A 27913-nucleotide genomic window follows, 5' to 3' on the forward strand; every position below is an offset into this window, starting at 1 on the left:
ATCTACTACCACTGTTTCATTTTACAACTTTTCATCAAACCCAAAAGAAACCCTGTACCCATTAGCAGTCAGTCTCCCTTCTCCCAGCTCCTGGCAACTACTAATCTACTTTCTACAGAAAGTCCATACAGATTTGTGTATTGTGGGCATTCCGTATAAATGGACTCATGCAATATCCTGCCTTCTTTCACTCAGCATAGTGTTTTCAAGGTTCATCCAGGTTGGAGCGTGTATCAGTACTTCATCGCTTGTTTTGGCTGAATAATATTTCATTGTATGACTATATCCCATTTTGTTTATCCATCTGTTGGTGAACATTTGGGTTTCTACCTGTTGGCTCTTATAAACAATGTTGATTTGAATGTCTGTGTACAAGTTTGAATACCCGTTTTCAAGAGTATATAATTGCTAGGTCATATGGTAACTCTATGTTTAACATTTTGAGGAATTGCCAGACTGTTTAACAAGGTATATGTACTATTTTACACAAGTAATGTCTGAGGGTTCCCATATCTCCACATCCTTGACAACACTTGCTACTGTCTTTTTTATTATAGCCATCCTAGTGGCTGTGATGTGGTATCTCGTTGTGGTTTTGATTTGTGTTTCTCTGATGACTAATGATGGTGAACATGTTTTTATCTGCTTATTGGCCATTTGCATGTATCTTCTTAGGAGTGGTTACTCATTTATAGTATGGAAAATGCTTCAGATGCAACTCTAGTGATGCCTTAGAGATGGAGCATTATTAAACATTCAGATCTGTAGGCCTACAAGGTGCTGAGTTCTCCTGAACTCCTCATACGGATTGCACTGAGTTTAGTGTTACCTTTTCTAGAGCATTCCTGAGTTCAGGTAGAGGGAAGGGTTTTGGCTGTGATTGGCTCGTTATGTTCTTTCTAAATGGAAAAGGAATTGAAGTGTCTCCTCCATCCATTTACTGGAAGAGTCATGAGAGACATGATTAGATGATCCCTGGGAGCCTACGGCTTAGGTCAGTGGTTTGCTACTTAGGCTGCACATTGGAACCACCTGAGAGGTAAAAACAAAAACCAGGACAACCTATGCCTGCGTCTCATCTCCAGCAATTCTGATGTGATTGGTCGGGGCTGTGGCCTGGGTAGCCTGCGTCTCATCTCCAGCAATTCTGAGGTGATTGGTCAGGGCTGTGGCCTGGGTAGCCTGGGTTGTGTTTTTTTAACGGTACCAGGTGATTCTGATGTGCCATCCACGTTGAGAATCACTTTAGGCCCTTTCCAACTCTTTAAACACATGTATTTATCTAGGAAGGTATGAAAGCATAAGTTTTCTTGAGACTGCCTTTAACATCTATAAAGACTTTCAAAGCAGCTTCCAAAACTTTTTTTAATGGCTGAATATTATTCAACAGGCAGCCTTTGGGTTATAAAATTAGCTTTTGGTAGAATTGACTTATACCACCTGCAGCTTTTGCTCTCAAAAATAAATACTGGTTCTTTTGGCACATTAGTTGTTTTAGCCTAAAGTTTCTCTTTGTAAGCCAGTTATTAAGTTGTGATGCAACTTCACAACTGGGCGAAGTGGCACACACCTGTAGTCCCAGCTACTCGGAAGGCTGAGGTGGGGGGATCGCTAGAGCCCAAGAAGTCAAGGCTGCAGTGAGCTGTGATTACAGCACCGCACGGCAGCCTGGGCCACAGAGCGAGACTCGTCTCTTTAAAAACAGAGAATGCTGTGACGAAAGGTGATGCTCGCCTCTCCCACACCCTTTTACAGTTTAGGGATTGTATTTCCAAGGCTTCTGGACTCAGAACCCTTATCTTTTCATCTTTGCTCATTGACACTCTATTCCCCATTCATCCTCCTGATTAGCTCCCCTTCGATGGACACATGGGTAGTCAGGGCGCAGGTCTCAGAACTGTCCTTCAGGCTCCAGGTGATCAACCAACGCCCTTGTCTTCAGTGTCAACTCATTGCTGCCCCTTCCTAGTAATCCCCACAATTTAGCTCTCCATCTCATAGACTGTCCTTGGGTGTGTTAACAGTAACCATGGCACACTCAGCATGGATGAAATGCAACAGTGTTTAGAAACATTAATCTTCTCTTTGTAATGCCCTGTAGTCTCTCTGTATATGTCACATTTTTTAACTAACAGCTTGCTGGTGAAAAGGACCCCACCAAGTCTTGGCTATAGGCCAGACAGTAAGGGAATTACTTTTTTTTGTCACTCATTTAACCATCTTTAACTTAAAAGAGTTTTATGTGAAATGGCTTATAATTGCTTAGAGACTATTTGTAGAGAGGCGCATTTCCCAGTACTAGATTGAAAAGTGATGTGTTCTGTATCTAAATGATGACTTATGATTCTTTTCAGTTGTTGGATTTGAAATTCAGATGACTTTGTTGTAGGATATGCCCTTGACTCTAATGAAGACTTCAGGGATTTGAATGTAATTGCTGCTTTTTCTCACTCATTTTTCAAAACCCGCTTAAAAATTTAGGAAAGAGAATTGTTTTCTCCTTCCAGCACCTCATAATTGGAACAGACTGATGGTTTCCATTAGTCACGTAAAGCTGTAGTCTAGTACTGACGTCCTTAGAACTGGAACCTGGCCAGGCCAGGGTGACACTTCTTGTTGGCTGAAATAGTTGAACAGCTTTAACATATAATAACTTTTGCATTATTATTTCAGATGATAAATCTGGTCATAAGAAAGAAATAAATGAACTGGGCATGCTGATTTACACCTGTAATCCCAGCACTTTGGGAGGCTGAGGGGGGCGAATCACGAGGTGAGGAGATCGAGACCATTCTGGCTAACACAGTGAAACCCCGTCTCTACTGAAAAATACAAAAATTTAGCCGGGAGTGTTGGCGGGTGCCTGTAGTCCCAGCTACTTCGGAGACTGAAGCAGGAGAATGATGTGATCCCGGGACGCAGAGGCTGCAGTGAGCCAAGATTGCGCCGCTGCACTCCAGCCTGGGTGACAGAGCAAGACTGTGTCTCAAAAACACAAAGAAACAAAACAAAACAAAACCCAAAAATCTACATATTAAGACAAGAAACAAATTAAACTAATGGTACAGACTACTGCTTTGTTTTCAGAAGATACCCTCCCCAAGAGTTACTGGTCTAAAATACAGTAGTACTATCTCTGTTTAGTAAGGACCCTGGCAACATAACAGTGTTCTTATATGTAAAATGCTGTTCTTGCCTTTCATTTCAGAATATACTTTTTAAATGTGAATGTCTGGCTTTTCATTTTATAGCATGTTTGTGTCATTAGTGAAACTGGAAAAGCAAAATACAAAACAAGCCTCAGTTGAGAGTTCAAGTTGAGTCTGGAAACATCTGGAGTCCTATGGACATCGCCAGTACAATTATCAATGTTCTAGTTCTGTGGCCATCTGCTTAGTAGAGCTTTTTGCATGTATCTTCTAAGAATTGTACGTTTTGTACTTTAGAAATGTCAGTTGCTGCATTCCTAAAGTGTTTATTTGCACTATGAGCCTATAGACTGTCAGTTCCCTTTGGGTGGATTGTGGTTTAACTTGTAAATGAAATAAATCACTTAAACCACACCACTGTTGAGTGAAACATTGAAATCATATCCATAAGAAATCAGGAGAAGATATATTAGTTTTATAATTGGTATTTTAATTATTATATATGCAGGAAAGAACATAGGTGATTGAATATTGTTAATTTTACCACTGTGTGTTTAGAAAAGTAAGAAGCAGACAATTTTCACATCAAAGACAGCATCTGAGAAGTTTTGTTCTGTCTAATAAGCCTATGTCCCCAAAATATTTTAGGTAGTGTTTCAGTAGTGTCATCTGTAGTTTTCAAGTTGTTCATATTGTTACTGGTGAATCTTTGTCAGCAGTTCCTTTGAAATGCAAATCAACAAATTCCCAATAATTACTGCTTTTTGAATTCTTCAATGTAAAAATCCTTAAAATAATGTCTGTCTCTTTAAAAGAAACTATGCAGTTATCATTTCTCTACAAATTAACCTAGTATAGTTTTCTGTTGGTTCCATTTTCCTTGTTTGTTAAATTTTTAGTAACTATTCTAATTGCAATCTCAATGATTATGTGGTAGAATGGGTTGTTGGAGCTACAAAAATTCCTAGCTACTTCAGAGAGATCACATTTCAGACACATGGGACACTTTATATTACATTTTACTATGCTGTAATAACACGGCTTTCTTTTGGAATTCTGTTCAGTTTTTCAGATTGTAATCTCAGCTACATTTCAACAGATTGTTCTCAGATATGTCCTATTACCTTCTTTGTGTAATAAGTGCTTTATTGACCAAGAACAATGACAACACCACCTTTCGTTTTCTGGGAGCAGGAGAAAAGTTTTAAGCCAAAACTCTTAATTGCTTATCTGCTCCATGTGAGGTTTGAACTGGCAACCTTGTGAGTCTAGCTTACACACATTCCTTAAAAAGTTTGCCGTAGGCCCAGCACAGTGGCTCATACCTGTAGTCCCAGTGCTAGCTGACAAAGAGCTAGCGACCCTCACTCTCTGCGCTTCCTCGGCCTCAGCATCCACTCTGGAGGCTCTTGAGGAGCCCTTCAACCCGCCACAGGAGGCCCTCTCTGGGCTGGCTGAGGCCGGAGACCCCTCCCTCTGCTTGCCCGGAGGTGTGGAGGGAGAGGCGTGGGCGGGAACCGGGGCTGCGGGCTGTGGTCACGGGCCAGTGTGAGTTCTCGCAGGTGCTGGCGCGGGCTCCGTGGGACCCGCACACGGAGCTGCCGGGTCCCCCTGCAGTGCTGGCCTGCTGGGACTGCACTCAAATTCTCGCGGGGTTTGGCTGCCTCCTGGCGGGGCAGGGCTCGGGACCTGCAGCCTGCAGTGTCTGAGCTCCTCCGCCTGAGGTGGGCTCCCGCGTGGGCCCGAGCCTCTGCAAGGGGTGCCGCCCCCTGCTCGGTGGCACCCGGGCCCATCGACAGCCCAAGGGCTGAAGAGTGCTGGCTGCCGCTGGGGACTGGCGGGCAGCTCCGCCTGCAGCCCTGTTGCAGGATCCACTCAGTGAAGCCAGCTGGCTTCCTGAACTGGGTGGGGACTTGGAGAACTTTTATACCTAGCCAGAGGGTCATATGTGCCCCAATCAGCACTCTGTGTCTAGCTCAGGGTTTGTGAATACACCAATGGGTACTCTGTATCTAGCTAACCTAGTGGAGACTCGGAGGACTAGCACTCTGTGACTCTGTGTCTAGCTCAAGGTTTATAAAAGCACGAATTGGTACTCTGTATCTAGCTAACTCTGTATCTAGCTGACTAGCACTCTGACTCTGTGTCCGGCTCAAGGATTGTAAGCCTACCAATCAGCACTCTGTCAAAATGGACCAATCAGCTCTCTTTAAAATGGACCCATCAGCTCTCTGTAAAATGGACCAGTCAGGAGGATGTGGGTGGGGCCAGATAAGGGAATAAAAGCAGGCTGCCCGAGGCAATCCCAGTCTTGGGTCTCTTTCTGCAATGTGGAATCCTTGTTATTTCACTCTTTGCAATAATACGTTTTGCTGCTGCTGACTCTTTGGGTGCACGCCAGCTTTAAGAGCTGTAACACTCACTAGTCAGATCTACAGCTTAGCTCCTGACAGGGAGACCACCAACCCACCAGAAGGAAGAAGCTCCAAACACATCTGAAAGTCTGAAGAAACAAGCTCCGGACACCCCATTTTTCAGAACTGTAACACTCACCACGAGGGTCTGTGGCTTCATTCTTGAAGTAAGTGAGACCAAGAACCCACAAGTTCCAGACACATTTTGCTGTAGGCCAGGCACAGTGGCTCATACCTGTAGTCCTAGCAGTTTTGGGAGGCCAGGGTGGGGGGTCCCTTGAGTTCAGGAGTTTAAGACCAACCTGGGCAACTTGCTGAAACATGGTGGTTGGTCCAAGGGAAGGGGGAATTTTTCAAACCTGAGCTGTCCAAGCTCAGCATGGAGTGGAGTGGGCTGCTGAGTCAGGCTAGCAGAGGCAGCCAGGAACCATGCAAATCTGCAATCCCTTCTGCCAGGTCTGTCCCAGCAAGTGTCACTAAAAGGCAGCCCTGTGTGCTTCTGTCACTGTGGCAGCCTTGACAAGGAAGGGAGGAGACCCAGAGCTGAACTCCAAGCAGAGATGGGGCTTTTCTCTCTGCATATATTACCTCCCTTCCCAGCCTGCATTTGTAATAACACTGATTTATATTTGTATTAGCAGACAAAAATGGTTGTAAGCAACTGTTACATACAATGTTAGCTCCTATTTAGATTTCTAACTGAACAATGTCTAAAGAGGTACTTAAACTGACATAAAACACAGATGATCTTATGAACAACTGCTTAGCCGGAAGAAAAAACTTCAAATTGCAAGAGGAGTCCCTCCAAATACAGAAAGGACCAGTATTTTAAGAGAGATGTTAACTAAAATGTGGCAATGTAGGAGCAGAGCAGGAAGAACTTTTAAGTCCAAAACTTACAACAAGTCAATTTCATAATGAGTTTCCTTGGTTCTTCCACAACAAGCTTTGGCATCTGTTTTCTCTACAATGGAGGTAACAACAGTAGCTATTTCAGAACAGGAAAAGTCTTAGAGCAGTGCTGGAATATGATCTTGGCTATATAAAGTTTCGCCATTTGTATATTGTAACAAACGTACAGTGTATTTTTTAATCGGTAGTCAATAACAGATTTCTTTTGGAAAAGTAGCAGCCTCCTGTCCAGGGAACACCTGCAGTTCCCACTGAGTGAACATTGGTGTCTGCTAACCTTTGCCTCTATTTCTCTCAATAATATACTGTCAAGCTGTTCCTTGATTTAGCAGTTTTATTTACTTTCTTTTTCTTTTCCCTTTTCCGTTTTCGAGAGAGAGTCCCTCTCTGTCACCCAGTCTGGAGTGCAGCAGCACCATCATAGCTCACTACCACCTGGACGGCTGGGCTCAAGCAATCCTCCTACATCAGCCTTCAGAGTAGCTGAGACTACCTGCGCAGCCCACCGGGCCAGCTAATCTTTGTGGTTTTTGTTTGGTTTTTCCATTCTGGGTTTCACCTGGTGCGGTGGCTCATGCCTGCAATCCCAGCACCCCGGGAGGCCGAGGCGGGCGGATCACCCGAGGTCAGGAGTTTGAGATCAACCTGACCAACATGGCGAAACCCCATCTCCTCCAAAAAATAAAAAAATAAAAAATTTGCCACCAAGCATGGTGGCTCACACCTGCAATCCCAGCCACTTGGGAGACTGAGGCAGGAGGATCACTTAAACACGGGAGGTGGAGGTTGCAGTGAGCCAAGATCATCCCACTGCACTCCAGCCTGGGCAACAAGACTGAAACTATGTCCCAAAAAAATAAATAAATAAATAAATAAAAAAACAGGTTTCGCCATGTTGCCCAGGCTGGCCTGGAACTCCCAGTCTCAAGTGATCCGCCACACTTGGCAGTCTAAAGTCCTGGGATTACAGTGTGAAGGTTAATTTTGTGTGCCAACTTGTCTGGGCCACAGGTGCTCAGATTAAAAATTGTTTCTAGGTGTGTTTGTGAGTGTTTCCAGATGACATTAGCCTTTGAGTCAGTGGATTCAGTAACGTAGATGGCCCCGTGGAGATGGGCATCATCCAACCTGGTGAGGGCTTGAGTAGAACAAAAGGAGGAAGGGAGAATTCGCCCCTTTCTTTCTGCCTCTGTGCGTGTCCTGGGACATCTCATCTCATCTTCTCCTCCCCTGGGACTGGGATGGACACCATCAGCTCTCCTGGTTCTCAGGCCTTCTGACTTGGACAGAATTAAATCACCAGTTTTCCTGAGTCTTCCAGTTTCCAGATGACAGCTTCTTGCCTTCATAATCATGTAAGCCACGACCCCCATAATAAATCTCCATTTTTTAAATTATACTTTAAGTTCTAGGGTACATGTGCACAACGTGCAGGTTTGTTACATATGTATGCATGTGCCATGTTGCTGTGATGCACCCGTTAACTTGTCATTTACATTAGGTATATTTCCTAATGCTACCCCTCCCCCCTCCACCCACCCCACAGCAGGCCCCAGTGTGTGATGTTCCCCGTCGTGTGTCCAGGTGTTCTCATTCTTCAGTTCCCACCTATGAGTGAGACCATGATAGGTGTTTGGTTTTCTATCCTTGCAATAGTTTGCTCAGAATGATGGTTTCCAGCTTCATCCATGTCCCTACAAAGGACATGAACTCATCCTTTTTTATGGCTGCATAGTATTCCATGGTTTGTATGTGCCACGTTTTCTTAATCCAGTCTATCATTGATGGACATTTGGGTTGGTTCCAAGTCTTTGCTATTGTGAATATTGCCGCATAAATCTCTTTTTAAGAAAATGTGGCACATATACACCATGGAATACTATGAAGCTATAAAAAGGAACAAAATCATGTCCTTTTCAGCAACATGGATGCAGTCGGAGGCCATGATCCTAAGGAAACTAACACAGAGACAGAAAACCAAATACTGCGTGTTCTCACTTATAAGTTGGAGCTAATCATTAAGTCCTAATTCTTAGAACCGGTAAATGTTACCTTATTTGGAAAAAGCGTCTTTTCGGGTATGATTAAGTTAAGGATCTTGAGGAGAGATTATCCTGGTTTTTCTCAGTGGGCATTAAATCCTGGCACATGCTTCCTTAGGGAGATAAAGGAGATTTAACTTCAGACAGAAGAGAAGGAGGCCCTGTGACCATGGAGGCAGAGCCGGGAGTGCTGGAGCTGCAAGACAATGAATGCCAGCAGCCACCAGAAGCTGGGAAAGTCAAAGGATGGATTTTGCCCTAAGCCTCTGAGAGCACTGGCTCTGCCGATACCTAGATTTCAGCCCAGTGATACTGATTTTGGACTTCTGTTACCCAAAACTGAGTAAATAAATTTCTGTTGTTTTGAGTCACTAAATTTTTGGTAATTTGCTGTAACAGCCACAGGAAACTTAATATACATGCCTACCTGGGTCCAGCTGTGTCCTGTGACTCCTGCTTTCCTGGGACAGGCAGGTTGCTCCATGCCTGCTGGTCATCCTCCTGGGTGCTGGACGCTGCAGGCTGCTCCGTGCCTGCTGGCCACCCTCCTTGGAACTGGACCCTGCAGGTTCCTCCATGCCTGCTGGCCATCCTCCTGGGTGCTGGACACTGCAGGCTGCTCCATGCCCGTTGGCCATTCCCTTTTGTGCTGGACAGCGCTCACATTGTGAAATGCACTGGCCGTGTGGAAAACACCTGCAAATGTTGCCAGGAGAGGGGTTAGTTCTTTCGTTGGCAACCCTTGTTTATTGCTTATGCCTTAACCTCTGTGCCTCCAAGATCCCTTCTCTCTGCCTTCATCGATGCCAGGAAGGCAGTCACCTTTTGCCTTGCTTTGCCTCTCAGCAAGTGGCATGTCTCCATGTCACTTTAAGCATCAAGCACACAGAGCCCAATAAGATGCTGAGAAGTGTCTACCTGCTGTTACAAGGTGGTGGAGACATTCTGAGCCAGTAAATCCAGGGCTCAGGAAAACAGCTACAGAAAACCTAAAGTTCAAAATGCTGAAGTAAAAAATGGGTGATGACAACAAAGGGAATCACAAGCCCCTTCTTTTAAAAATGTTAGGGTGATAGTCCGGGCGCGGTGGCTCACTCCTGTAATCCCAGCACTTTGGGAGGCCAAGGCAGGTGGATCCAGAGGTCAGGAGATCAAGACCATCCTGATGAACACGGTGAAACTCCGTCTCTACTAAAAATACAAAAGAATTAACACGGCGTGGCGGCGGGTGCCTGTAGTTCCAGTTACTCGGGAGGCTGAGGCAGGAGAATGGCATGAACCTGGGTGGCGGAGCTTGCTGTGAGCAGAGATCATGCCACTGCACTCCAGCCTGGGCGACAGAGCGAGACTCCGCCGCCCCCCCCAAAAAAAGAAATGCTGATAAGGCACAACATAAAATTTGCCGTATTAACTATTTGTAAGTATACAGTGCAGTAGTGTTAAGTATATACATGTTGTTGAATAACGAGTTGCTAGAACTTGCTGCTCTTGGAGAACTGAAACTATACCCACTACACAACTCCCCATTTCTCTATCCCCTGGCTTCTGGAAACAAGCATTCGATTTTCTGTTTCTATGAGTTTGACTAATGTCAAACTTAATGTAAGAGAAATCATACACTATTTGGTTTTGTGTGACTGGCTCATTTTAATTAGTATAATGTTTTCAAGGTTCATCTATGTTGTAGCATGTGATAGGACTTCTTTCTTTTTTAGGCTGATAATATTATAATATTCCATGGCATGGATAGACCACATTTATTTATTTATGTATTTATTTATTTATTTAGACAATCTCACTCTGTTGCCCAGGCTGGAGTGCAGTGGCATGATCATGGCTCACCGCAGTCTGAACCTCCCATTCTCAAGCGATCCTGCTGCGTCAGCCTCCTGAGTAGCTGGGACTATAGGCACATGACACCATCCCTGGATATTCATCTTTCTGTGGAACTGGTTGAGAAACAGGGAAGTAACAGTAAAGAAACTGTCTGAGAATAATCTGGTGACAGCAGAAGAGAATATGAGACACATTGTCCTCACAGAGCCTTGAAGAGTGTGACAGTAGTTGAGGGCCACACTGTTGTCTTATAGTGAAGTGAGGAGAACATACACTGGTTTGGTAGTCCTGGGGATGGAACGAGGAATGAAATATGAACCTCATTGGCGGCAGAATCAAAATGTCTTGGGTCTTGTAGTCAACAATTAAATGAGGAGGAGGAATTATTGACTGACTTAGGAAGAAGTAAAAACCGAGAAATACCAATAAAATACAAAGCTTGCAATTTTAGTGAGGGTAAAGATTAAGCATTGTGTGATTGTAGACAGATTATTGAGCAGTTGTGTTCCATGTATTTTATATCCTGTATCTTCTAGGTATGACGCTATTTCTTTATGTCTTGACATAGCCAAACATTTTTTAAACTAACAGCTTTATTGTCATACGGTTTTTATATGATAAGCCTCCCTTTCAGGAGTACAGTTCAGTGGTTTTTAGTATATTTGGAGTCATGCAAACATTACCACTACCCAATTTCCAAACATTTTCATCTCCCTGGAAAGAAACCCCATACACATTAGAAGTCACTCCCTATACCCATCTCCCACACTGTTGATCCCGGAAACCTCTGATCTAATTTCTATCTCTGTAGATTTGCCTATCCTGGACATTTCATATAAATGGAATCATACAAAATGTGCCATTTTCTGACTGGCTTTTCTTTACAGAGATTATAAATCAAATGCCAGAAGAGCCTAAGCTTAGGATAGTGTTTGTTGTACAACTTTGACAACTCAACTTTTTTTAAAGTTGAAAATCTGACTGTGTCTGTATATGTAGCTTATTATCCTTAGGTGAACCTTACTTTGATTATTAAGAATTTTTTCCCTAGTATTATTGAACTGTTTCAATATTCAGCAGGAACCCTTCAGAGACAAAGAGCAGTAGGAATTTGGAACACATATTGACAAAATGAATGTAACTTAATACAGTAGTAGAGTCGACCACTTTTAGGTGTCGATGCTGCTGAAAGTGTATATTGAGGAAAAGTTTACTTATCCTACTTTTTGTGGAGGTGCTAGAAGTACTTCTGTCTTGTGTTATATTTCAAGAAACCTTTGCAGAGGTATTATGTGGTTGTACAAATGTACTTTCTTTTGACCTGAAAATGCAAAAACTTCCTTTCTTCCCACTTTCTGAGACTCTGCAACCTTAAAGGAAGAGTGGGATACTTTAAAGGAAAGGTGGTGGTGGCTGGGTAATGGGTAGCAATGTCTACTGTATACTTCCTTTCCCAAAACAAGTCCCTGTCTACCGTCAGCATATCCAAAATGTGAAGACCAAGTGTGGTGTTAACTCATTAACTAATGACTAGACTTTGAGTGGTTGTGGAAGCAAAATCTCAGTGAGTGCCTGGAGGTCCTAATTCTGTTAAATCAGTAAGTGTACATTCTTTACAATACTCTCTTAGCCCAGTGGCAGATTTAAGGAGTGGAAGATAGATTTCTGTGTTTCAGAAATCAAACACACAAAGAGTAAAAATTTTTAATCCCATGATTCTTTGCCCAAGTTTAATTTTTTGGAGCGTTTTTCTTTAGATTTTCTTTCCTTTCCATTAAACTGTTACTTCGAAAGTTATCAGGGTTTGGGCAAAGCAAGTGGGAAAGACACTGGCTTGGATTCTCCAGGATAAGGGAGTGAGGAGGACTTCTTTCCCTCATTTTATTATTGAATAATGTCACGATAACAATTATTAAGGTGAATGAATGGTCTACAGTAGAAGTTTTTAGATGCCTTCTCTACAGAGTAATTTGATTTAGTCAGTGCAAGGATGCCTTTGCTTAGCTGGAATGGAAGATGTGCAGGCTGGAGTGGTCTTGGCAACTCTTCCGGGGGGAAAGGCAGCATTTGGAAGGGTAGGAAGCAGAAGGAATCTCAGGCAAGGGAAAGGTGGGCAGAGACCCGGTGGACAGAACAGGTTGTGGTGGACTTGGTGTCCACATAGACCTAATCAGTGGTGTTAGCTTTTGTGTTTTCAAAATTACCACAGTTTGTGTTCTAAAACTGTCATCCCCTTGATTTTATTTCAGGCATGCTATCTGTGTATTTTGAAATTTAAAATAACAGTAAAGGAGAAATGAAATTATTTTGTTTGAGAAAAAGTTATGGTTAAAACATCTTGATCTAAATAATTTTCTACGGGGAGATTTGGTACATCCCCAGAAGCTGTCTTGGGTTCAGAAAACAGTCTTCAGACCTAGAAAGGACTTGAGAAGTCCCAGAGAGGAGCTGCATGGTTTGAACCATTTGATTCTCACAACAGAATAAGTAAAAACAATTTTAACCATGAAACCATGCAGATGTTCATATTCTGGATAGGGTAAGGTCAATGCCATTGTCAGAGGAAAAACTTTTGGCCATCACAGGATGGGAGAGAAAGTTGAGTTGTAAAGAATACTCCAGGCCGGGCGCGGTGGCTCAAGCCTGTAATCCCAGCACTTTGGGAGGCCGAGACGGGTGGATCACGAGGTCAGGAGATCGAGACCATCCTGGCTAACACAGTGAAACCCCGTCTCTACTAAAAAATACAAAAAAACTAGCCGGGCGAGGTGGCGGGCGCCTGTAGTCCCAGCTACTCGGAAGGCTGAGGCAGGAGAATGGCCTGAACCCGGGAGGCGGAGCTTGCAGTGAGCTGAGATCCGGCCACTGCACTCCAGCAAGGGGGACAGAGTGAGACTCCGTCTCAAAAAAAAAAAAAAAAAAAAAAAAAAAGAATACTCCAATGCCATTTAAGGGAACATGTTCTTCTGCCCCTATTCTTTGGAACATTTAGGGCTAATTTCTTAGTTTTTGACATCACAAAAATTTCAAACTATTTTGTTCCAAGAGCCATTTCAAACAATTGACTACAATTTCAGAGCAATTACATGAGAGTAATACCAATAGAGTTTTTAAGTTACCCATAGTCCTGTATCTCTAACAATTATGTTCATGCTTGCATGTTCTCTTTTCATCTTTACTGTGTGCATACTTTCTTAGTAATGACGTGTAGACATTTTTTAAGCAGGAATAATTCTCGAGATAATTTTGTATGTTTTCTTTTTTCTTTTTAAGGTGTGTATTGGGTGGAGGAGCATTATGCATGAAACTTCTCACAAAACAGGTGATTATTTTCTTATAATACCCAATTTTCACCCTCAATAGAGTGTTTTGATTATGTAAGTTAGATTGTAAGTAGAAGGTTCTCTTAAAGAAATTTTAGTGTTTTTTTTTCATAACTCCTACTTTCAAGGATGAAAAAGGTAAACCAGAAAAATGAGATTGTACTTGGTGCTGAATCTATGCCAGGATAGGCATTAAGAGTGACCATTATTTAAGGTTCTAATTTGCTCATGTTGGGCACTTAGAAAATTGGTTTGTTGCTCTTTGTGAGATTCTAGAAATGTTCCAACTTTACTTTTCCCCCTTGACTCCAGACTTTAAACACCGATCTGCTGCTGTTGAGGCATATGCCATTTTGTTAGGCCTTCTCAAGTGGGAATCAGGAATGCTGCTGTGTTCTAGAGATGTTTTGTTCTTCCTATAGGGATGAAAGCAGTGCCTACTCGATAATTGGTCATTGTTCAAAGAAATGCCTCCTGACTCAAAGGCAAAGCCAGAGTGCAGCTTGGAGCAAAGAAGGTACTTCTCTTAAGAATTTTACATAAACCATAAGATATATTTTGTATTACTTTGTGAGCCTTCTTCCTGTCTTGATTTAATTCTTTTTGAGAGAATTCATTTCATTCATTTGGTTTGTTTTCTTCTTGTTGCAAAGACGATCTATAGAAAATACAGAAGTATAGGAAAATTGCAGATACTAACTGATAATCACTTAATGATTTAGTACCTGCTTGTTTAGTCTTTGTTATATTTACTGTAGGCAAACATGGCTACAGTTGTAAATTTATTATTGGTATGTATACCTAGTAAGTTAAAAGTTATATGTACTTTGAAGTTTTGCAAAATTGAGTTCATATTATGAAATTAATTCCTGATGAACTTTTACGTGCTAGGCACTAGTCTTTTTATTTATGGATTGATTTTTACTTTTTTTTCCCCTCTGTGCCTATGCTTACCAAGTCTTTTTAATTTTTACTTTTTATTAATTCTTTCAATCCTCTTAATAACTTAAAAAGAGGGTATTACTAATATCTGCATCTTGTAGATGAGGTAACTGAAGGTAGGTAACTTATTCAAGGTCACAGGCAGCAGAGCAAAGATTAAAACCAGACAGTCTGGCTGCCCAAGGCCCAACCGAGAGGAGCTGAGAGCACGCCATGGGACAGAAGGATGTTGTTCAGGCCGGTTTTCTGTTCAGTTAACATGAAATGCAGGCTGTAACCTTAATTCTAGGACATTACCAAGAAAGCCTCCCAAAGCCATAGCTTTTTTACCATGACCATGACTTTTAGCAATAATTTTTGGTTTAAAGGCAACATGGTGCTCTAAGAAGCTTCTGTGCACTTTTACGGAGGGACTGATTGTTGAGCTAAATAGAAATGCTGGAGCACACAGCCTTCAGGGCAGCTTCGGACCTATTTCTGTGGTCAGGAAAGACACCTGTCTTTCCTTGCTGCCCACAGCCTCCAGTTATTCACCTTCAGAATTTCCTAGTCTGTGATCACATTCAGATGAGAGATCTGTTTTGTTTTTTCCAGGGTAGGAGGAAGGGAGTCACCAACAATACTAAGCAGTCTAGTCTCCTGTGTATAAATGAGTAAGTTTGGGGAGGCAAATTTGAAAACCTTGTGTAATCCTGAGATTTTCCTAGAGAATCTAAGAGAATGTCAGCATTATGCATGGTGGTAAAGTGGGCTTATGTTAGTTGTATCCACAGCTCTCATCAAAAGCAGACACCGACACTTTTTGAGGGAAGTTTTCTCTAACTGAAGCCTATAGGTTGCCAAAGATTAAAAGCAGGCAACTATGAATTCAGATAAATCATAACATTCAAGTAGTCAACCCAACATGTTTGAGAATTGCTAAAAATAATGAATAACATATTTCCCAAAGACTGTAGTTTTTGGAATTATCAGATACAGAACACAAACTTCAAATATTAAAATTGTGGGGAAATAGTTACATGTGAAATCTAATATATATATAAAAATATACACAAATTCATTCATAAAATCAAGCAGTAAGACCACCAGAAATGATGAGGAAGACCTGAAAGGAAAATGGATGAAATAGAACTTACAGAAATAAAATACATAGCTGGGTATGGTGACACACACACCTGAAATCCCAGCACTTTTTGGGAGGCTGAGGTGGGAGGATGGCATGAACCCAGGAGTTGGAGACAAGCCTGGGCAACATGCTAAGAACTCATTTCTACAAAAAATACCCCACCACCACCACCAAAAAAAAAAATTAGCTGGGTGTGGGGCACCTGCCTATAATCCCAGCTACTCAGGAGGCTGAGGTGGGAGGATCACTTGAGCCCAGGAGGCCAAGGCTGCAGGTTCGTGCCACTGCACTCTAGCCTGGGTGACAGAGTGAGACACTCTCTCTGAATACAATAAAATTAAAAATGTAATTGTTGAAATAAGAGACTCAGTGGATGGATTAGACATGAGAAGAAATAATTAATTGGTTAGATGATTCTCTGCAAAAAGTAAATCAGTATGTTACACAGAGAGACATGAGGATAGTTGATAGGGCAGAAGTTGGTAGGCTTGGCAGGGACAGGGAGATCAGAATGAGGTCTAAAATATGTCTTAGTGAAATCCCTGGAGGACGTATTAAAATAATATTAGAAAGTGAGAGAAATAGAAGGTCCTTGTTTTGTTTTGTTTGTTTGTTTGTTTTGAGATAGGGTCTTGCACTGTAGCCTAGGCTAGAGTACAGTGGAATGACCTTGGCTCACTACAAGCTCTGCCTCCTGGGTTCACCCCATTCTCCTGCCTCATCCTCCCAAGTAGCTAGGACTACAGGCACCCACTACCATGCCCGGCTAATTGTTTGTACTTTTGGTAGAGATGGGTTTTCACCGTGTTAGCCAGGATGGTCTCAATCTCCTGACCTCCTGATCCGCCTGCCTCAGGCTCCCAAAGTGCTGGAATTACAGGCATGAGACACTGCCCCTGGCCCAAAAGCTTTGGTTTTTACAGATATTAAACATGTCTTTTGTTTAAGAAAAAAAAAATCTTAACAATAACATAGAAGAATAAGAGAAACATTTTTCCAAACGAGAGAAACCATTGTGATTATTTTATCTTATTGGAATGTTGAATAATATAGTCTGCTTCATTAACCATCAAGCATGCTATGGATTTTCCATTTTTATATGATCTGTATCTCAGTTAACGTAATACTGGTAATTTTTGTGCTGTATGAAAAATATAGGCCAAAATCATAGACCTTGAATAGAAGCTGGGTCATGAAGATAACTCTGGAGGAACAGATACATACACAAAAACTGAAAAACACACATATAAAGTACACACACATATATTTTTTAAAGTTTTAAAGCTTTTAAAGCAAAAGCCAGCCCCTCCCCTCTCCCAGAGTGGGTGGCCTCTCCCCGTCTTAGACTGGGTGGGGACAGCGGTTGCGTGGGCAGATTTCCTTGTGAGCCACAGGTCCCTCTGGCCATGTTGCTGTCTGGCCACACCCCCTTTCCCTTTCATCTTTCTCATTGACCAATGGGCTTGGAGCATTAAGGCCACACCCCATTCCGCATTCTACTGGGGCCCTGGTTACACCTCCTCTGGCTCAGTCGCACAGCAACCTGGTTGGTGACTGGAGGTGTTGATCAGTGCTCGCTGGGATTTTGCTGATGTGGCCCCAACCCCGCCTCCCTCCCCACCCTGCCATGGCAGGAGAAATTCGAGAGAGCAAATTGGCAGCAGCCAAGAAAAAGGTAAAAACACACTAGGTCTTGGCCCCCCAACCCAGTCACAGATGCCCTCCGATGACAAGACGCCTGCCAGAGTCCATACCACTTCTGAGGCACACCAGACTGGGTCCCCCACCCCAGTGCCTCTGGGCTACCCCCACCAAAGTTTTGTCAGCCCCACCCTTTCAGCAAGCAGCACTGTCCCTGCCCTCGGCAGTCACCCCAGGGTGACTTTGGGCGGGTGACTCCTAGGGCTCCCCACTCCATTAATGGGCCCTCATCTCCTGCTGCCCCAAGCTTGACCTCCCTTGGCTCTTTGGGCTCACGTGTCCAAGAACCTGGGTCCCCCAGCCCCAGGCCCCACCCTTGCCAGTCATCCCTGGGTGACTTTGGGACTACGGGACTTTGGGATGCTGGTGACTCCTGGGGCTCCCTGCTGCAGACTCTGCCCTCCACTCCTGCTACCTCAAGGTCACCCTCCCTGGGCTCTTTGCACTGGCGTCTCTAAGGACCTGGGTCCCAACCCTGTGTTTCTCTCCTCCATTGTGGAGCAGTGACTCGGACACACTACTGATGTGGTCCCTCCCCCCGACCTGGAGGAGTAGAATGTGGTGATGTCACAATCCACCTAGAAACTGTCATTACTGGAAGACCGGCCTTTGATCTTATGACCCAGTCCCCTAAGCATTCTCACCCCATTTCTGGTTCCTCTGGTCATAGCGCAAATTTCCAGCTGGAAGGGGAATGGAGACCATGGGACCTAGGAGCAAGGGGTTCCAGGCTGCCTCACTCCCTTAACATCGACATTGACAGTGGGAAAAGCCTACACTTCCCCCGTGAGCGCAAAACATTGACAGTATCTCTGGGTGGCAATGGGAGAATTGGTTTTGTTTTGGTTTTCTCCCAGCTTTCTACTTTCCAGAGAGATTTTAACAATTTTTTCTGAGTTCTCCACCTCATATTCTATTTCTCCATGGTTCTGGGACCAGACTGCCCTTCAGTCAGTGGTCTCTGAAGTGAGATTTGCTCATCTTCTGAGGAATAGATCTCGGGAAACTGAACTTGACAGCTTGAATCTTCCTCATATTATCTCATCCTGCAGTACTTTGAGTGCCACAGGATAAATATGGGACATCTTTCTGAAGCATCAGGTTCCCTTGATTCTCTTGAGATCAAGAGAAAAGACATTAATGTACTTAGGGATGACAGTCACATAGGTCTCTAAGAGTATACCAGACTTCTCTCTGAAATGAGGTTTGGGTTGTGCTCTTTCTGATAAATTCCCAGATTTAACAGAAAGGCTGCCTTCTGCCATGAGGACACATTGATATAAAAGTTTGAGAGGTGGCCAGGCGCGGTCGCTCAAGCCTGTAATCCTTGCACTTTGGGAGGCCAAGACGGGCGGATCACGAGGTCAGGAGATCGAGACCATCCTGACCTAACACGGTGAAACCCCGTCTCTACTAAGAAATACAAAAAACTAGCCGGGCGAGGTGGCGAGCGCCTGCTGTAGTCCCAGCTACTAGGGAGGCAGGAGAATGGCATAAACCCGGGAGGCGGAGCTTGCAGTGAGCTGAGATCCGGCCACTGCACTACAGCCTGGGTGACAGAGCGAGACTCCATCTCAAAAAAAAAAAAAAAAAAAAAAGTTTGACAGGTACTGGTGCACTTCTTCACACTAACAGATGTGTGAGGATGTATGACTAAACCACATGGCGACCAGTTCCTGCCTACTTAATGTTTAGTTTTCTACCTCTGCCTCTGGTTTTGGTCCCTGGCAGCTGCTGATCCTTGGCAAAACCCCAGAGCTTGGAGTCAGAAGACTGAGTTTTAAAGTTCCAGTATCGCCTTTTTCTTCTTCTTTTTTTTTTTTTCCCTATCCATATCCATCCCTCTCAGTCACTAAATGATTGTGACAACACCTTGTACAGTTGTTGGTGTCATTAAATCAGATGGTGTATAGAGTATTTTGTAAAAACTGTAAGGAGGATGTGGCTGTAGGGGCTGATGGTTCCCATGAGTATTACTGCTCTTCTTTCCCACAGTTAAAAGAATACTGGCAGAGAAACAGCCCTGGTGGTCCAGCAGGAGCGAAGAAGAACGGGAAAACAAATGGCAGTGTCCCTGAGACAGCCACTTCTGGTGGTTGTCACTCACCTGGGGATGTGAGTCTTGGCTGACCACGCTCCTGGGGACAAGGGGCACAAGGGACAGTAGAGGGTAATAGTTAAGATTGTGGATAGACTGTTGGGTACTGGTTCAGAATTCTGGGTTTGAATCCTGCCTCTCCATCTGTTAGGGATATGATTTAGGGCAAGTTGCTTGAGCTCTTTGGGCCTCTCTTTGCACATCTGTATAATAGAGGTGGTATTATTGTTTGACTTCCATTTGTGAAGTTTAAATGAGATTTGTTACTGTTGTTTTTATGCTAATCCCTAGTACATGGCCTGTGGTAAACACCCAGGACACCCAGGATATGGTCATTGCTGTTCGATTTTCCTCATCCCCAGTCTCAAGGGGAAGCCAGGACAATGAGAACAGCCACTTGTCATCAGGATTCACTGAAAGGGCCCCAGGGTGGGATGGTGGGGAGATAAAAAGCATGAGAGAAGTTGGCACAAAGGAGTTATGGGACAAAGGGTCCAAGATAGGCAGAAAAGAAAATGTTGCCAGTTGATGGGGAAGAAAGGAAGTCAGAGGGCTCTGACACTGAGGGGGACAGAACATCTCCATGTGCACTCTCATCTCTTGTAGTCAGCAACGGGTATCCTCGGAGACAGCCCTATATCATTTGCTCCCCTGAAGGAACTGGAGGTAAGAGGCTCTGGGCGGAGGTGCAGTGACCCTGCAGGCCAATCCTCCAACCTCCTCCCACAGCGGGGACTGGGTGCCCCTCTGCCAGCTGAGACAGCCCACACACACCCCAGCCCTAATGATTGTTCTCTCTACCTCTCCACGACTCCTCCTCCACCTCCTCCTCTCTGCATGCGCCTCAGAGCCCGTGCCAAGAACTACCAGCAGCTCTGGACTCGAGGTCCGTCAAAATCAGTCAACTGAAGAACACCATTAAATCCTTGGTAAGAGTCCTGTGGGGTCTCCTGATTCCACACTGCCAATCCTGGGCTCCAGTTTCCCCTTGGGGCCCTGAAGAAAGGGGCTGGCGGACCTGGTGCCAAGGACAAATAGGGAGCTGGGGTGCTCAGGTCTCACCTGGAGGGACCCCAGAGCACGCAGCATGGCTGTTCTTTTGCTGCCCTCTTTGCCGACTGTCTCCTCTCCACACACCCCTGCTCGAGTCCTTGCTACACACGCCCTGGGGTTGTGGCCTCTCGGGGGAGTGAGAGCCTGACTGGTTGTCAAGGGCCCCGTATTTCTGCTGTGGCTCAGTCCCTAATTTGCTCTTTGATTCTGGACAAGCCGCCTCTCCTTTCTGGACTCGTGTTTCCAGAGGAGGTAGTGAGTATCAAAAGTGTCTGTTAGCTCTGAGAGTCCGAGATTTAAAGGCCACCTAGAATGGGAACCTCAGGGCCAAGGGCTCCTAACTGTCCTTTTCCATCCTATATCTGCTGTGAAGAACCGTACCTGGCCCGTTCGTGCTCAGTAAATGTTTATGGAATGAACGCACTTTTCTAAATCACAAGCAGGCGGAAGGGGGGCCTTTCTCAAACTCCATCTCTAGAGGTTTATGTTCCTGTCCTCTCAAGAGATTCCAGATTCAGACTTTGAGATCTGTGGCTGTGGGTGAAAACCAACAAAGACCGGAATCCTCTGTCCTTGGGTGCTTGAGGAGGGTTTACCAGTTCGTGTTCCCATTGGGTCTGAGAACTTTGCCTTTAAAATCCATTCCTGGCCCCTGCCTACCGCTTCCTGGCCTGGGGAATAGAGTTGAGGAGCCACCTTCCATCACCTTAATTTGACTCTCCCCACAGAAACAACAGAAGAAACAAGTGGAACATCAGCTGGAAGAAGTAATGTGATTTGTTTGCTCGCGACATGACTGCTGGGTTTGGGGGGCACTCAGACGTAGAGGCCCCAGTCTCATCTCGCCCACTCCCAGCCTGGGGAAGAAGGCTCACCCCTCAGATTCTACCCCATCCCCACAGGGTCCCTGATAACCTGGTCCCATGGGTGGGCCTGTCCTGGGGCAGTGGTGGCTTTTTGGGGGCATGTCTCTTGCTGTGCCATCTCTGCCTCCCCCTGGTAAGAGCTCTGTCTTCCTCTTCCTATAGGAAAAGAAGGCAAACAATGAGAAACAGAAAGCCGAAAGGGAGCTACAGGTGAGTGGAGGGTGTGAAGTTTTCTCCTGTCCTCCGGGGAATGTTTCTTTCCTTCTCTTCCAGCACTTGCTTGGCTTTTCTCCCAAAGGTTCAAATCCAGACATTGAACGTACAGAAAGGGAAACTAAGTACGGACCTGTTTCACGCGAAACGTTCGCTCAGATACTTTGAAGGTGGGAATCTGGGCGCCCTGTCATCCTTCAGCCTGGCACTTTGACAGGTCTTTAGGGGGAGTCCTTTGGGCCCCATCTCAACTCTCTCATTACAGAGGAGTCCAAGGATCTGGCCGACCGCCTGCAATGTTCATTGCAGCGTAAAGGAGAGTTGGAGCAGGTTCTCTCTGCTGTCACCCCCACACAGAAGAAGAAGGCGAACTCGGTGAGTCCAACCACCTGCCCCGTCCCCTGGGAGCCCGGCTTCGCAGATGGAGGAGTGAGCCCCTGGGTCCCTTCTGCAGGATGGAGTGTCCTGCCCAGGAGGCAGCATGGCCATTTCTTGCTGTTTTTGTATGTGGTTGTTAGAGGCAGCCTGGGGCTGAGTCAGCTGCTGTGGGTGAGTTGGGGGGCGCGGTGGGGGCTGAACACTGGATGCAGAGCTTGGAGGCCAAGTGCCTGCCCTGCCCTTACCTGGCTGGGGTCTTGGCCAAGTCCTAGGTGGGGTGTTGGGTACTTGTTCTGTGAAGGTACAGAAGAGTACCTTTAGTATGTTACCATTTCTGTAGAGAGGAAACGTGTGTGTGTGTGTGTGCACATATTATGATAGTATACATAAAACATGTCTGCAACCGTTCAAAAAAACTCGGGAGAGAGCAACAAGGTGGCTGGGAGATACTTCCCTTCTGTACTTTCTGAGTTTTGGACTATGCAAAGGTATCATCGTTTCAAAAACTGAACAAAAGATTATTTTTCCCCTTCCTATCTGTGCTTTCAACCCCAGCAAGAAAATGGGCTGAGAGAATCAGATAGACCTGGGTGTTCAAATCCCAGCTCTGCCTAAGTGATGTTAGGCAAGCATTTAACCTCAAATACTCCATGTTTTTTCATCTACGCAATAGAGGGAATCGTAGTAACTGTCTCCTTTGGTGGTTGTGAGGATTAAAGGGAATTGCTAGCATGGTGCCTGGTGAAACACTCCATAAAGGTTCAGACAGTGGTAGTACTAACAGTAATAACAATAGCAATATTATCTGATCTCTCTGGGCCTCTGTTAGGCAGCTGTAAATTCGATCTCTTTCCCTGTCCCTTCCAACTTTACTGAGTTCTTTTAAAAACCAGACCATGGGCTTGGAATTGCCTCGATGTTTACTGACTGAGTTGTATACTGAGTCTAGCCCCTAGCTCTTTTAAGGGGCACTGTGTGGAATGGCCCAGGCTCCCCAGATTGAAACTTCTCACTCTTCACCATCCAGTCCTCGAGCCACAGGAAAGCACGTATGGAGTGGAAGTTAGAGTGGTCCACACGGGAGCAGGCACTTCTGAAAGCACAGCTGACCCAGGTGAGGTTTTGCAGAGGGAGGGAGGGAAGCAAGATGACCCCAGGTGGCCAGGAGCAGGTGAGGACCAGTGACAGCCCTTCCTAACTTCTGTGCCCATTCTTGCAGTTGAAGGAGTCGCTAAAAGAAGCCCATCTAGAGAGAGATGAATATGTTCAACATCTAAAAGGAGAGAGGGCCCGGTGGCAGCAGAGGATGAAGAAAATGTCACAGGAGGTGAGATCTGATCCTTCAGCCCCCTGACCTTAGATAGGTCACGGAATCTTTCTGGGCATCTGTAAAATGGGAATATACAGCCAGAGGTGGTCATGGGTCTGGGCTTTGTGGAGGTGGGGGAGAGAGGGAGATGGCAGCCACCAGCCCCTCTCTCCAGGGCCCTTTCCCCCTGTGCTTTGGGCAGGTTTACACCTTGAAGAAGGAGAAGAAGGATGACATGCGTCGGGTGGAGAAGCTGGAGAGGAGCTTGTCCAAACTCAAGAACCGGATGGGTAAGATGGGGCTGGTGTGACCTGGGAGCAGGCCTGGCATCAGAGGGCTGTGGGGGGCTTAGAATGCCCCAGGGAGGTGGGTGGATGGAAGGGCTTTGAGGCAGAGGGAAAGAGGTCTGTGCCAGGAGACGGCAAGTCTTGTCATCTGTGTGAGCCTCAGTGTCCCCATCAGCACAGAGGGCCCATTGTCAGCCACCCACAGTGCTCTGTATCTGAAAGTGGTTGGAAGATTGGCTACCATCCGGGTGCGAGGAATCATTAGCAGTGAGGCCAAGTTTGGGGAGCCTGAGAGGAGCTGTGCACCAAGAGGAGGGTTTTTGTTGTTGTTTTTTGGTTTTGGAGAATCCAGAGGCCCTTATTGTCTACTTCCTTTCTCAGCTAAACTCCTGTCCCTGGACCCCCCAGCTGTGCCCCCTGAGGAGGAGCTGCAGCACCTGAGGAAGGAACTAGAGAGGGTGTCAGCAGAGCTCCAGGCCCACGTGGAAAACCATCAACACGTAAGTCTCCTGAACCAGACACAAAAGGAGAGGCTTCAGGAGCAGGAGGAGAGGCTTCAGCAGCTGGCCGAGCCACAGAGCGGCGTCGAGGAGCTGGTGCATTGCCCCACCTGCAGAGCCTGCCCTCCTCCCTAGCCCTCCAGGCCTTTGTTTCCCCACCTGTGAAATGGGGCAACGTAGCCCTCATGTGAAATGTTACTTCTAAAGGCACCTGTGAGCCAGAGCCCTGCTCTGGTGGCTGTGGGAGAGAGGGGATGATTTTTCTAACCTGCCTCCACCCTTCCCCATGCCGTGGGAGGCAGACACCGAGTTCTGGGGTCTCCAGTTTCAGTGGGTGGCTGCTGATTGCTTCTCTCTGTCCAGAACAATGAGAACAAGAGCGCACTGCACTTGGAGCAGCAAATAGAGGAGCTACAGGGGAAGCTGGGTGAGGTAAAGGAGATGGTAACGTCCACCCCATCCAAGAAGGCCTGGGAGGCGGGCACCAAACTGGGGATGGGAGGTGCCAGGCCAGAAGCAGCTCCAGCCTGGGGGAGGTGACTCCACCACCCTCCAGGGCAGTCCTGAGACTGTTTCTTGCTTCCTGCCCTCTGACTTTTAGAGGTGGGTAGCCTTGGGCTCCTCCCAGGTCTGGACATCATCATCCCAGCTAGAGGCATAGAGCCCCCCAATCATAGGGGAAGAGGCAGTGGGATAAGAGGCTCCTTATGCCAGGCACGGTGGCTCACGCCTATAATCCCAGCACTTTGGGAGGCTGAGGCAGGAGAATTACTTGAGGTCGGAGTTCAAGATCAGCCTGGCCAACATTGTAAAACCTCATCTCTACTAAAATTACAAAAAAAAAAAAAAAAAAAGTAGCCTGGCATGGTGGCTCATGCCTGTAATCCCACCTACTCAGGAGGCTGAGGCCCGAGAATCACTTGAGCTCAGGAGGTGGAGGTTGCAGTGAGCTGAGATTGCACCACTGCACTCCAGCCTGGGCCACAGAGTGACACTCTGTCTCAAAACAAAACAAAAAGGCTCCTTAGATTAAAACTGGATTCCAGCCTCAGTTCCACTGGTCACGATTCAAGTACTTTGCATCTCTAAGTCTCTGTTTCTTTAACTTCAAAAGGAAGTTAGCATTTTCCTTACAGAGGTACTGAGGATTAAATGAGATAATACATGGAAAGCACTAGGCCTCTAACACGCTTAGCAGATGGCGGCTGGCTCCCACTGCTTTTCCACCAGTCTGTGGCCTACAGTTCAAATGGTGAAGGAGGGTATGAGATTTGAGGCTGAGGAAGGAGGCATGGTGTTCTAGGAAAGGGAGGCAGTCACTTAGGCCTGGAGCAAGGGGCCAGGGGCCTGGGAAGACAACAGAGCCCCACAGTGCCCTCACTACCTTATTGATGAGTCCAGAATCTGGAAGCCAGCAGCCACGTGCCGTCACACCCAGGGTCTTCCTGCAGGTGGAGCTGAAGAGCCAAAGGGCTCAGAGTCTGCAGCAGCAGCCAGACCATTACCTGGGTCACCTGCAGCAGTCCGTGGCCACCTATCAGCAGCAGGTGGCCGCCTATCAGCAGCTGACCTCTGAGAAGGAGGCGCTGCACAGGCAGTTACTGCAGCAGACCCAGCTAATGAACCAGCTGCAGCAGCAGGAAGCTTGGGGCAAAGCGGTGTCCGAGATGGCCCGCCAAAAGTTGTAGGAGACCCAGGGGAGGGACCTGCTGAGGACGGGGCCATGAGGGGGACGACCTGGCAAACTCCGTGCCTTCTTACTCTTTTCTGGCCCCTTAGGAGCACCTGGAAGCTGCCAGGCAGCAGAATCAGCAGCTGCAGGACCAACTGAGCCTCATGGCTCTCCCTGGGGAAGGTACCGGAGACCACTCAGAGGAAGAGGAGAGAGCCCCAGGAGGAAGGGGGGACTGTTAGCAGCATAGGATTGAGGAGTTGGAAGAGATCTTTAGAACAGCTGGTCATTATGCCGACCGGGTGCCTGCACTAAGTTCGGCATCAATATGGTGACCTCCTGGGAGCGGTGGGGCCACCAAGTTGCCTAAGGATGGCTGAACTGGCCCAGGTCAGAAATGGAGCAGGTCAGAACTCCCACACTGACTGGTAGTGGGACTGTGCCTGGGCAGTATAGCAAGATCTTGGGTCTTAAAAATAAAAATAAAGAACAGCAGCTCATTCCTCTCTGGGGAGGGGCTGGCTCAGGGTTACCCAGTGAGGGTGGAGGCAGAGTTGGGCCCACAGTACCTCCCTTATTGGGTTGTCTGAGGAGCCCTCTGGCCACTCCCCACAGGAGATGGAGGAGAACATCTGGACAGTGAGGAGGAGGAGGGACCTCGGCCCATGCCGAGCGTCCCAGAAGAACTGGAGAGCTGGGAGGCCATGATGAGCCTGACTCCCCCAGCACCCATTTTGCCACCTTCCTCTGTGGTCCCAGCCCCAGGGACTGGGGGCAAGTCTGTGATCGGAGAACCCCAGCGGGGCCTGCGGGAAGTCATGGAGAAGCTGGAGGTGAGTGAGTGCTGGCATGGGCCAAGAAGGGCAGGGGTGGGGCAGGTCACTGCCGAGATGTGACCCCATTATTTTGGCTCCAGAGCGGCCTTATGGACCTCCTAGAGGAGCAGACAGACCTGAGGGAGCGTGTGGAGAAACTAGAAGTTCAGTTCATCCAGTACTGGAGGAAGAGATGTCATCAGTGAGTGGGAGGTCAGGGTATGGCAGGGGGAGCTGCAGGGCCCTCAGAGGGGCCCCAGCGTCTGAGTCCTGTCCTCCTGCAGGAAAATTCGTCACCTTATAAATGAGCCAGGAGGCAGTGCCAAAGATGCAGCACGGGGAGGACATCATCAGGCTGGCCCAGGACAGGGAGATGAAGGTAGCGTGTGCAACATCTCTGCGGGGGTCGGGTGGGGTGGGCGTGAAGGGCGGCGGCAGCGGTGTGATGGCTGAGCACCCCTCCCTCCAGGTGAAGGTGCTGGCGCTGCAGGAGATGATGTTGTGTCTTATGCTGACCAGAACAACGAGCACAGCAAACTCCTGACCTCTTCCCAGAACCCTGTTGAGGAGCCCGGTCCAGGAGCCCCAGCCCCCCAGGAGACTGGGGATGCCCACAAGCATGGTGGTGAGTAGAGCCCTCAGGCGGGGCGGGCAGGCAGAAGCGGGGTGGGGGGGGGGGGGACGGGCGGGGCTTGCACTGTGCTCAGATCCCCCATTCACTGTCTCCAAACTCCCAACTCCCTCTCTCCAAAGATCTTTGTGACATGAGCCTCACCGACAGCCAGGAGCCAGCTCACGAGGCCACGGAGGGGTCTCCCCACAACAACCCTGCTGCACAGACCATCACGCAGGAGCACCAGGAGCACCCAGGCTTGGGCAGCAGCCGCTCTGTGCCGTTCTTTTGCTGGGCTTGGCTGCCGAGAAGGAGGAGATAAACATCACCGTCATCAAAGAGCTGCTCAAGACCTTTTTAAAAAAGAAAGTTACGGGGTTAATCTCCTACACAATTCATTTCCTTCATTTGAATGATTATTTGTGTTTCTAATTTATAGTTAAGTTTATTTGTAAAAAGTTAAAAAAAATGGGTCTCTGTGCCTTTCACTGAGGTTCACTCTGGCATCCTTTAGCATTTTTCTGTTTTAATTTCATAATTGTAGGTCATTAGCATGTATATTGAGTTTGCCGTTACGTGGTGGGAGTTCAAACACACAAAGACCCACTGTTTGCACAAAACTGTTCTCGCTGGTTTGGAATAGGCTGCCTTGCTTTTTCAATGT

The 27913-nt window shown here is 46.5% G+C and overlaps 1 protein-coding gene and 1 long non-coding RNA gene across 2 annotated transcripts; one reads left to right on the top strand and one right to left on the bottom strand.

Moving 5' to 3' along the window:
* Positions 1–6340: 6340 nt before the first annotated feature.
* On the bottom strand, positions 6341–14330 carry LOC126957915 (uncharacterized). Its single transcript, XR_007727014.1, has 3 exons — positions 14244–14330; positions 8945–9213; positions 6341–6527 (listed from the first exon to the last, which is right to left on the bottom strand). It is a non-coding gene; the product is annotated as an uncharacterized LOC126957915 (long non-coding RNA).
* Positions 14331–17291: 2961 nt separating this feature from the next.
* On the top strand, positions 17292–27633 carry LOC126957909 (golgin subfamily A member 8S-like). Its single transcript, XM_050795849.1, has 19 exons — positions 17292–17419; positions 19441–19560; positions 20150–20209; positions 20392–20472; positions 21325–21363; positions 21625–21672; positions 21761–21845; positions 21941–22050; positions 23081–23167; positions 23273–23380; positions 23565–23652; positions 24031–24245; positions 24513–24581; positions 25929–26004; positions 26437–26527; positions 26737–26838; positions 26921–27015; positions 27106–27261; positions 27390–27633. Exons 1-19 carry the CDS (start codon positions 17336–17338, stop codon positions 27569–27571), a joined length of 1896 nt encoding a protein of 631 aa, XP_050651806.1. The 5' UTR covers positions 17292–17335; the 3' UTR covers positions 27572–27633.
* The last annotated feature ends 280 nt before the right edge of the window (positions 27634–27913 follow it).

The sequence above is a fragment of the Macaca thibetana genome, chromosome 7 (assembly GCF_024542745.1).
Source record: "Macaca thibetana thibetana isolate TM-01 chromosome 7, ASM2454274v1, whole genome shotgun sequence".
NCBI classification, from domain to species: domain Eukaryota; kingdom Metazoa; phylum Chordata; class Mammalia; order Primates; family Cercopithecidae; genus Macaca; species Macaca thibetana.

Coding starts and splice junctions, on each gene's coding strand:
- LOC126957909 (XM_050795849.1), top strand. CDS start 17,336: ATGTGGCCCCAACCCCGCCTCCCTCCCCACCCTGCCATGGCAGGAGAA. Junction 20,210..20,391: donor CTCCCCTGAAGGAACTGGAG/GTAAGAGGCTCT, acceptor CATGCGCCTCAG/AGCCCGTGCCAAGAACTACC. Junction 26,005..26,436: donor CATGGCTCTCCCTGGGGAAG/GTACCGGAGACC, acceptor CACTCCCCACAG/GAGATGGAGGAGAACATCTG.